Source organism: Vespa mandarinia, chromosome 6 (genome assembly GCF_050613455.1).
Source record: "Vespa mandarinia isolate Hongniang chromosome 6, ASM5061345v1, whole genome shotgun sequence".
In the NCBI taxonomy this organism is placed as follows: Eukaryota; Metazoa; Arthropoda; class Insecta; order Hymenoptera; family Vespidae; genus Vespa; species Vespa mandarinia.
In genome coordinates this window covers 1,257,501-1,270,000 of record NC_140815.1, presented here as the reverse complement: position 1 = coordinate 1,270,000, position 12,500 = coordinate 1,257,501, and the positions used below count along the sequence as shown (strand labels likewise).

At 27.7% G+C, this 12,500-nt stretch overlaps 1 protein-coding gene across 4 annotated transcripts in view; it reads right to left on the bottom strand.

The window, feature by feature from the left end:
- The window catches only part of LOC118440819 (uncharacterized), a 15,933-nt gene that overhangs the window by 609 nt on the left and 2,824 nt on the right, over positions 1 to 12,500 (bottom strand). For 3 of the 4 annotated variants that reach the window (XM_085657765.1, XM_035864438.2, XM_085657766.1), the window contains one exon: positions 423 to 650. In XM_085657765.1, the coding sequence (XP_085513891.1) occupies positions 423 to 650 (228 nt within the window). The remainder of the gene's footprint in view (positions 1 to 422; positions 651 to 12,500) is intronic. The other variant, XM_035864439.2, reaches the window with a different exon arrangement.

The window sequence follows — 12,500 nt, the reverse complement described above, 5'->3', positions numbered from 1 at the left end:
TAACATTAGCTATACATATATATAAAGAGAGAGAGAGAGAGAGAGAGAGAGAGAGAGAGAGAGAGAAAATGTATGAATCTCGATTAGATAAAAAAAAATTAAAAAAGAAAAAGAAATCTGTTCAATTACTACATATAAATAGCTCGATGAGATATTCACTTTATCATTACAATCGTGCCGATTAATCACGAAAATGGCGTATGTAAAAAAAATTTGTAAAAATTGAATTTATTTCTTATTTTCTATTATATCGGTATAGATTATAAGAATACTATTTAGGCCTACTTCAATGATTTATCGGTTGAATTAATTAAATTAAGGAAATAAAATGTAATAAAAATGAAATATCTTAGGGAGGGTCTTTTAAACATTTCATTTCTTTTCTTTTTATTAAATAAGAAAGAAAGAAATATAGATCATACCTCCTGAATCCTCTGCGTGATCTGATCTGAACGTCGTCGAATTGATTAGAATCTGCGATACACTAAGCTTGCACTCATCATCCTTTACGTATTCGTAACCTTGTTCGCAGTCGCACAACGATTCTACCTGATCATTGATCTTTTTCTGGACACATCTTTCATTCTTGGCACAGGATGTCCCCGCGTTCGAGATGTCGCACGTCCTTGATCGCTTGTTGTCGTTACCTGCTAAAGAGAGTCGCCGTCAGTGATGACTTTAAACGGAGAGACAGGTAAAAGCCTTCCATTTCAACTTCACGGAATGGCAAACACATCCATATGGATTTTCTCTCTTTTATCCGTACGCCATTATATACGGTGATACAAATAATTTGTTTCATTCTGCTAATCGTCAATTATTTCGTTTTTAATTACGGATCAATCAAATAACGAACCTGAACAGGATTAAGAAATAAACATATAACTAAAGTTATAGCTAATCAAATTGATAAAGGAATATAAGTCGTTACTGTATTCAATTTGATATAGAGAGTCATTTTAGATCACGATATCATCATCATCATCATCATCATCATCATCATCATCATCATCATCATCATCATCATCATCATCATCATCATCATCATCATCATCATTATCATCGTTAAGATAGATTCGTATACGTGTATTTCTCACCGCTAGTTACAGCAATAGACGAGAATAGTGGGACAAATTGCGCATTACGTGTCATAGTACGTGTCAATGTACATACGTACATAGGCATATCATATTTAAAATCATACGATGTATAATCATTTTTCTCTAGGACATATTTAAATGTTACGTATATATTCATTTCACGAGAAAAGAAGAAAGAAGCGTGATCGCAAAAGATTAATAAATAACTCTCTCTATATTCTTGTGTCTTTTTCTCTTTCTATAAAAATTGCAAAAGATGTAATGAATACAATAAAGAAAATCCACTTGTCATAAAAGAGATTAAAAGAAAAAAAAAAAAAAAAGAAAAGTAAAAATGATAAACTAAATTCTCCCAATTATTCTAGAACACAATGAGTTTAGCTGCTTGTATGTGTTTTCATGAATACATCGACTGAGCTAGAGAATTACAAACGAGATAACGAGCCTTGTAGATAGTAACAATAATAACAATAAGAACACGTCAACCGAAGGAAAGAGCCGTTCTCATCCATCCAGTCAAGCCAGTCGCCGCGAATAAAAGTCTAAACACGAAGAGTAGAGAGCAATTGAAAGCGAGCGGCACAAAACTTTTTTTCTAGTTAATTTATCCGAGAGGAGGAGCCGGAGGTCAATCGACTTGATACGTATCGTTGTGACGAAGATAAAAAGAGAAAGAGAATAAAGAAAGAAAGAAAGAGAGAAAGAATGAGGGGAAGAAACTTTACGAGGATAAAAAGAGAAAAATAAGGATAAAAATCATTGAAAGACTTCGTCTTTTTATTTTTAACAAACCGGTATCTATATATAATATAGTGTAATCCATACATAAATACATACATATATATATATATATTTATATATATGTATATGTATATTTATATCTTACATCTTTTTGTTATATTTTAGAATTTGGATCAAAAATAACAAAAGACAAAGTTTTAAATAAATCTTTATATTTTTTTTTGTTCTTTTAAATTTTAAATTGTTCACAATAGAAATTTGAAAAAAGAAAAAGGAAATGTTAAATTGAAAGGAACGCGATTTTCGGGATTCGTAATTATTTATATATTAAATTTTTTTGTTGTAATTTAAAATTTGTCGTATTTGAATCAAATGTAACGGATACAGGATGTTTCTTCGAAATAAATCTTTGTATTTTCTTTTTGCTCTTTTAAGTTGTACGTAATAGTAATTTAAAAAAAAAAAAAAAAGAAGGAAAAATGAACAAAAGAAAATTCTTTGAAATTATAAAATACGTGATTGCCGTGAAATCTAGTTAATTATTTGTAACGTTAAAACTTAAAAATGAAAGACCTCGTTAATTATACAAGTAGCACTATCAAATAGCGCTACGTTTGTTAAACTGCAACGATCTGCGACGTGTTAAGGACTAGTAACACTTAAAATTCGACGCGTCACGAGCGATATTCAAATGCCAGGCCGGAAACACGAACGTGATTAAGCGCGTGGACTTTAATCCTATCGTTACGGCGTTGACTAAGGCCATCGAATGAACGAACTATAAGAATGAGATAAAGAGGAACTGAAAGAGAGAGGAAGAGAAGTCTTAATAGGCCCAAGAAGAGAAAAGAGAGAGAGAAAAAAAAAAGAATGGCACAAAATTATTTCGTAGAAAATTTTTTCTTATTATAGTTTTATGTTAACGAAGAGGAACTACGAAGGAGTGCTCAAGGACGAGCATGCATGCCATTTAACGAGGGTTAAAATCAAGAAACGGAAGCATCGTTGTCGGTCACGGCACGCGATTGAGAGACGATTAAAACGTGAATTTCTCAGTAAAATGAGAATTCTCATGAAAATCAGGAAACCAGGAGATATATATATATATATTATTATAATTATATTAATGTATTAATATTATTATAAAGATTTGATAAATTATTGTAAATATTATATATATATATATATATATATATATATATATATATATATATAGTGTGGGCGTGTAATTACAATAATTTATCGTCCATCAAAAGTCCGAGATATCAGTCGATCGTATCTCAATTGTAACAACAAATTCATTATATTAAATTATGCCATAAAGATACGGAAATTATCCAATGTTATTTTAATGCGCACGCGAATAAGTAATCTATCTTTTTTAATAAAAGTTTCAAATCTTTTAAAGTGACAATTTAAAATATCCGATGTAACGTAAATGTAGGCGATACCATTTCTAAGAATTTAAACGTAACAAGATTAATATCGTTAGTATAACGATCCTTTATATTGTAATCATTTATTTATTTTATTTTCTTCGTTAACAACATAGACAAGGACACGAGAAACTTCTCGATATTTTCGTTAGACTCAATCGAAACGAACCGTGGCGAAGGCGAGATTGGCTGAATCAGTTAATTGAGACGAATTCGTTTTATCAAGTGAAGTACGGTGATGGGGGAATGGGGAAGGAGAGGGTTAAATATCGCCGAAGCTGAGTCAAGCAAATTAAGGGAGTTACTTTTGATTTAAATGATGTCATATTAATTCGATCAAAAGAACGATCGACATGACATCGTAATATCGATCTTTAAATCGATACGTTTTTTTTAAATCTCTCGCGAACTCTTTAAATATACTATCTTTATTCTTAGATAGATTAATCTTAAATTAATTTCTTCCCTGAGGCCATTTGTCAAATTATATCAATAAATATAAAGATACATTGTGATAATGTTATTCGATTTTTATTATAAAAGTAAATAAAAAATCTATTTGCAAATTTTGTTATTGTTGTATATATAACTCATAAAACATATTTTCTTTTTCTTTTTTCATAGTTTACGCATCACTGATCTTCATATTACACATCAACACATCGATGCAAACTTTGAACAAAGAATCTATAAAAAAAGATTCTTTCTCTCTTTTCATCTCAGAAAATATATTTCGATTACACTTTGAAACCTGCGAAACATATATATATATTTATATATATATTAAACATATTAAACATATATATATTATATTATATATATATACATAATATATATGTATATATATATGTATATATTATGTATATATATGTATGTGTATATATTATGTATATATATATATATATATATATATATATATATATATTATAAAAAAAAATATAAATTGGGGAAAAATAAATCCATTATTTTATTTCTTTTTTTATTTGACCCAAATCGGACAATCCGAAACATGTTAAATAAATTCTTGAAGTTCACGCAAAAATAATGGATTTCTTTTTCCCCAACCTGATATATATATATATATATATATATATATATATATATATATATATATATATGTATATATTATAAAAAAAAATATAAATTGGGGAAAAATAAATCCATTATATTATTTCTTTTTTTATTTGACCCAAATCGGACAATCCGAAACATGTTAAATAAATTCTTGAAGTTCACGCAAAAATAATGGATTTCTTTTTCCCCAACCTAATATATATATGTATATATTATAAAAAAAAATATAAATTGGGGAAAAATAAATCCATTATTTTATTTCTTTTTTTATTTGACCCAAATCGGACAATCCGAAACATGTTAAATAAAGTCTTGAAGTTCACGCAAAAATAATGGATTTCTTTTTCCCCAACCTAATATATATATATACATAATATATATATATATATATATATATATATATATATGCAAGTACATATGATGAGAAGATAAAAATGTACAGTCATGCAATAGCATCATCAACGTTGATCAAAGTTCTCCGGTAGAAAAAAAAAAAGAAAAGAAACACCTATGTGTGGTGTAATAATGACGAAAGGATTATTAAAAATAATGAATGTGATAGTAACTTCGAAGAAACACGTTTGTGTGAAAGTTTAACAATCTTTTCTAAACTATGACTTTACCACGTTAGAGAGAATGAGAAATGAATAAGTTATCAGGGTTAATTTAATATAATTATACGTTAGAGCGTCGATTAAAATGTTTGGAATAATGAACGAGACAAAATGTTTCCTATAAAAATGAAGTAATAAATAATGTGCGATAAAAAAGAGTAGATACGTTCATGAATTTATGATACATATATTTTAATCGTGAGAAAATAAAACATTGCAATAGTTAATTGATATTAATTGTATCGATATAATAAATTGAAACATTTTCGAATACTATACGAGCCGTTTTTATTTTTTACGTGTAATTTTCGTATTGTCAATTTATTCATTTAATATGAAAGAATATAATCTAACTGTGTGAATCTTGTGAAGTTCTTGGTAAACTTGAATAAAAAAAAAAGACGAAGTATAAATCCTAGGGAAAATCCAGTCGTTATGTAGTAAAACAGAAATTCGTCAAGGTCAGTAAATTAATTTTCAAACGAAGAGTTGAAAAGATAAAGTATATTTATTTTAACAAGTATGAAGGTTTTTCTTTCTTTCTTTTTCTCTTTCTTTTTTCTTTTATTTTTTTTTAATGCAGACATTGCATAACTTGCGATATTAAATAACTTGGAGAAATAGAAGCATTCAAAAACTACTCTTCATAACAAAATCTGCTTAATATTGAATATTTCGTAATTATATACACATGTAGACATCTATATTCTTGTATATTACCGACGAAAGTATAAAAAGTAACAAAAATAAAAAATTTCAACGATAATGTAACGAAAGAATACCCATTTATCACGAACAAAGTTTTTCACGAAAAAACAGGAAGCCGATCGAGAATTCCTCTTATTTCTAATGCAATGAATAGAAATTGTTTCTTATACCATAGAAGCTTCATTATTCGAGTCGCCATTATCAGAACGTTCTAGCATCCAATCGTTTTATCATCAAAACCTATTTCTTTTATCATGGAACATCAAATTTTCTTTCCCGTCTGACCAAAGATTTTTTTAATCAAGATCAAAAATATTCTATTCCAAATAATTTCATATAAAATCATCGATCTACGATTAGATGATCTTAAATTTTAAGAAAATTTAATTCTTATAAGAAATTTTATGTAATTTGATGTATAAAAGGATTAACGCGATTTAGCGTAAAATATATGTATGTATGTATGAATGTATGTATGTATGTATGTATGTATGTATGTATGTATGTATGTATGTATGTATGTATGTATGTATGTATGTATGTATGTATGTATGTATGTATGTATGTATGTATGTATGTATGTATGTATGTATGTATGTATGTATGTATGTATGTATGTATGTATGTATGTATGTATGTATGTATGTATGTATGTATGTATGTATGTATGTATGTATGTATGTATGTATGTATGTATGTATGTATGTATGTATGTATGTATGTATGTATGTATGTATGTATGTATGTACGTATGTATGTATGTATGTATGTATGTATGTATATATGTATGTATGTATGTATGTATGTATGTATGTATGTATGTATGTATGTATGTATGTATGTATGTATGTATGTATGTATGTATGTATGTATGTATGTATGTATGTATGTATGTATGTATGTATGTATGTATGTGTCCTTATTATTAGTTTGAATAATAATATTTTCTATTTTCTTCGTCAAATAGAAAAAAGTAACGCTAGTTATTAACAAAATATCGAACGATCCAAGTCGCTAATAAAATTATTATCATCGTGATATATACGTAGATAAACGATTTTCATTACTCTGACGAACTTGTTCTTTCAGATAAACGAACATATTAAATTTGTCCAGTGTAATGAAAGTATTGTATATTAAATAAACATCTCCCAAATAGTAATTAATTAAATGTTGTAAAGTAATAAGCTAACCGATCTATTATTAAACTTATATAATTATTTTTATTTGAATTTTCAACGTTTACATAATTTCCCGTGAAAATGGGCTTTTATTATTCCTTAATAGAACGAAATAATAAACGATTTATGATGAAATATCGTTTCTTCACAATTACAGGTGTTTATACATAATAATGATACTAGAGGAAGAACGTTTGATCGAACGAAAACATGTAAGTAAATGTTTACACACAGAACAAATAAATATATATATATATATACATATATATATATATATATACATATATATATATATATATTGTATATTGTATGTATTATCATATCGGGTCATTTATTATCGATGAACTAGCATCGTCCTTGCGAAAGCGAGCACTTGTTATCGCTATCGACTTCCTTTATTCCCTGTTAGAAATTTCTATATGTACATGTAAATAAACAATTCGCTTGAAAGACGTCTATTAAAAAAAAAATACGTAATAAAAAATTAAGTAAAAACTTTGAGAAATTTAATTGAAAATTATTTTCAATCAATATTATTCATAGAGAAATATAGAAACATTTCAAAACAAATTAAATGAAAACATTCACGAACTTTTATAATTGAGAATTCATTGAGAATAATCATGAAAGTGAGATGAAAAAAAAATCTGAACAAATGAAATTACTTATTTTGTTATTTATTATTCATTTTCTGTTGCATCAATTTATGCTATATAATAATGTTGAATTAAAAAAAAAATAAAAAAATAAAAAAATAAAAGGAAATAGCAACAAAATTTATATATATTTTTTTATTATATATATATATTATATTATTTATTGTATTTATTTTTTCGTATATATATTTTTCTTATTTAGCTTATTAACTTTCTTATTTAACTTTATTCAACTTTTTTTGTTTTATAACAAATTCTACAGGTTTAATGAAATTCTAATCGTCAAAATGTTAAAAAAAAAAAAGAACTTTTTCAATTATTCATGTTCTTAACACTGTGCCGCGAAAAATAATAAATTTTTATTATCGAACGAAATATAAAATGTTATCAAATTGATAAAAAGTATCAAATATGAAATTATATCACGTATATTCCCATCCAAAGCGTAGCATCTCTAACGGATAGCATTTTTAAAGCTGACTTTAATGACAAAATGTTAGAATCATATTGCTGAGTAAGCTTACTCAGCAACATGATTCTAACATTTCGTTAAATTTCGCAAAGATTGTGAACGAACGATGAGCGTGGTAAGTTGGAAAAATAGTCAATTTTCGATTAGCAACCGAAAGAATGGGTCACGAAGAAGAAGAAAAAGAAACTAAAGAACGAGCATTATACTTAATTGTAGCTTTGTATAAATGTCTAATTTTAATAAATCTATATATATTTTTATACACACACACACACACACATATATACACACAAAGTCTCGTAATTCCCGAGTTGGAAATTTACTCAATCTTGGCTAAAATATCCCCTCGCAATGACAGAACGATTTTCGTTGGTGAAACATTAAGGGGAAAAAAAAAAAGAAATTAAAAAGACTCATCGTATAATTTATCAATGTACAATGAAGAAACGAATGTAAGTAGCTTCAAGTAACCTACGTATCGATTTCTTTAGATTACAGAGTTTAGCTTGAAGCGAGTTTCGTTCGATCCGGCTTTTGAAGACCTTGACTCGTACATACAAGAAGACATAGCCGCTACTTGAAACTCGATCGAGTATCTTCGAAGGATACGATTTATAGTTACATAAACGAACGCATTGGACAGAAGTTGAAATAATTACTTTAGTTTCATTACTACTACCCACGCGAAGTGTATCTAACCGGAAATAAGAACGTCGTTGAAGAAGATAATCTGAAATGAATGTATTCGATAAGCACAGTTAGAAATAAAATATTCAACGATTTTAGTTGATTAAACGAAATGTACGAGTATAAATATGATTATGACATTATCCGATGATCGATATTTGTATCGCATGATACGTTTTTATAATAATATTGTATTTTATTAATGCGTGGAAGAAATTAAGTTGAACGTTTAAATTTTCTTTCTAATTATATATATATATATATATATATATATATATATATAAAATTATATTATATATAAGGATAGTTTTTAATATGAAAATTCATGTATTTATTTCTTTTTTGCAAGAATTTAGACTCTTATTGTTCTGATATCTCGCGCGTTTTTTTTTTTTTGATAACGTCCAGAAAACGATGTGATATATTATATATTATATAAATTATATAATATAAATATATAAATATAATATATATATTAATATAAATATATATTATATTAATATACATTATGTAAATAATATAAATATATATATTATTAATATAAATTATATAAATAATAGAAATTAATATATATATATATATAAAAATATACATTTGTATATCCAAAGTCAAAGATATAAACTTGAGAGACAAGTCATTCCTCTTGTTTGCTCCGCGAGGAACGCCTTTCGAGTTTCCATGCGGTCCCTTACGTAAGTCGAGATATTATTACAGCCGTCAATTCGCAAAAGGAACACCGGCGAAAGTTAGCAGAATTTATCTTCCTCTTCTTCCACTTTCGTAAGAAGCATTCTCGCAAATGAAAGAGATCCTTTTGTAATAAAAAAGGAACAAGAAGATAGACGCGTGGCGCCAGCGACACAAACTTCGGCTTAACGATGTTGGCCAAGGCAGAAGCCAAGAAACAGAAAAAGAAAAATAAAAGAAAAGAAAAAAGGTAAGAAAAGAAAAATAAAATAAAAAAAAAAAAAAAAAAGAAAAAAAAATAAAAGGCAAATTCATGAAGACGAAAGACAAAGTAAGCAGAATAATGATCGAATATTCTAGCCTTTTTTCTCTTTCTTTTCTCTTTTTTTTCTTTTTTTACCAAAACGAACTAAATTTATCAGAAAAAATTCACAAAATCGAGAAGTAAAGCCAATAATTTATTTTTTATATTCAAACAAGAAGAATATGCATAATACTGTACATACACATTTATATACATAACGTAAGTATACAAATTTTTGTCTTTTTTGTCGAAAATAACCGTCATTATTTGAAATATTAAACAATATTTTTAATCGATGGATGATATAGGGAACATCACAATTTTTCCCTTGAACACAATTTTAGCATAAGCGAAACTTTCCGTGAAGTATTATATCGCAGGCGATAATCGATTTTGCCATTCTCACTGAATATTCAAAAGTAGAAAATAACGTTAACCTTACAAAAAATTCATAAAAACCGGACTGATCGTATATACGCGGGAGTTTATGTGTATGCACGCGATGAGGTATACATCTGTTATTATTATAATTATGAAATACATGCGACAACGACATTAAAACTAACCGGTCTTTTTCTTCGCGTTTGACGAAAAATCGAAATATTTATTTTATATCGCGAACGAAAGAAATGTTATACGTATGAGAAAGAAAGAAAAAAATTCGCTATGGACACGAATTATGCGATAACAAAGCTTGCAAAAAAAGACATTTCTAATCAGTATATTTTCAGATAACAGATAATACGAGATAAGAAAGAAAAAACAAAGATCGATAAACAAAGATCGATAACGTATAATCATTATCTAATTTCCTAAGTAAATAAGAAAGGAAAAATGAAGGTTCGAAATCAATTATCGTATTTTGATATAGTATCGTCAACGAACAAACAAACAAAAGAGAAAGAGAGAGAGAGAGATAGAATTGAGAGAAAGAAATTGTCGTTAAATATTGTAACCACATATTAATATTACGTTTGATAATTATATCCATTTTAAGTAGCTTGATCTATGAATTTTTTTTTTTTTCGATATGAATATTGATGCAGTGATCATTGTCAATGTTTCTCGGTAACCTTTGTAGGAATATTTATAATTTATATTTCCGAAAATCCTGTATTGTTCATAAACACGACAATCAGACTTGTACGCGTGATGAAATGAATCTTTGCAATACTAAATCTAGTTCTGAAAAATGAGACGGTTTTGACTCGTTGCGAGTACATTGTCATTGGACGTTGAAAAAGTGTGGACATGTTCACGATTTAAAGATTGAATGCAATATTTACACGTCATTACGGTATCCAAATTAAATTATTGATGTTCTTGAGTAAATCTTTTTGAAATCATTTTAATACCATCAATCGATTATAAATTCCTGTATGAAAAGCCGAATGGATTGTTTGAAAATTTCTTATGTATTTCTCGCTTGATAAGCGCTGTCATTGGCATTGAAATTTGTATAAGGTATGCTTAATTCAGTTGACCTCAGAAAATTTCTAACAGACATCTCATTACTTGTAGATGCGTTGACTGCTTGTCAACATCATCGATCATCGATAAAAGCAGTTGGTACTGTTGATATTAACGCAACTTCATTTTTTAACTTGCTTTTTGGCGAACTCGATAATTCCTTCGACGCTCTAGGATACACTTTTTAATTTAAAATACACTAGGGAGTTTTTCTGTTTTATTTTTTTTTTTCTTTTTTCTTTTTTCTTTTTGATAGAAGGAATTTTTAAGATGTCTTTCACGCTATCTTTCACAGAATCCTTTTACGCGTTCTGTATATTTATTTTTTTTTTTTCAACATTGTTTTAATTCTATCAATTAATTACACTTGAAATTAATAAATCATAAATAAAAAATTACACAATAATAATTATAAAAGGAAATGTATAATGCGTTATTAAACAAAGTATACGAGAAAGAAATACGTCTAAACTCAATTTACTGTCTCTGTCACAGTAGAAACGAATTTGGAAAAAAACGAAAATGTGAAACATTCTTGCCCTCGCTTTACTAAACGATGACTGACGGGAGGATAAGAGGTAAGTAAACAACTTCCTTCTGTTTTTAAATGCTGATTATCACTGGTAAACGTCATATGAGATGGAATTGTGAAACTAAGGGTATTCACTATACCGAATAGTGGAACTTCTCTGCCCGTTTCACTTTTCGTTTCACTCCAATTCCTAATAGTTACAACTCTCACTACTGTGTTCTAAGAAGTTTTATTACAAAAAGAACGGATGTTTAGATATTATTTACTATCATTATTTGAATTTCGTAGGAAGGAAGGAAAAGAAAATGAATGTTCGAAATCAATTATCGCGTTCGTCAACGAACGAACGAACGAACGAACGATGAAAAATTTCGCAATAACGCAAAGAGAGAGACAAAGAGAAAGAGAAAGAGAAAGAGAGAACAAAAAAATAATGTCCGGAATCAATTATAGCATTTCGTCAACGAACAAATGAATGGTAAAAAATTTTGCAAGCACAGATAAGAGAGAAAACAAAACAAAAAATTGATTGATGTTCACATATATTCTACGATCATTATTTGAAATTTGTAAGGAAAAAAGTAAAAGTGTGAAAAAAAGAAAAGAGTAATAGAAAAAAATGAATGTTTGAAATCAATTATAGCACTTCGTCAACGAACGAACAAACGATGAAAAGATCTTGCAGCGACGCAGATAGAATGAAAAAATGATCGATAAGCAGATATTTCTTACTATAATTATTTCTATTTCATAATAAGAAAAAAAAAAAAAGAAAAAATGGACGTTCGAAATCAATTAACTGGGACCATCAATAAACAAACGAATAAACGAACGAAGA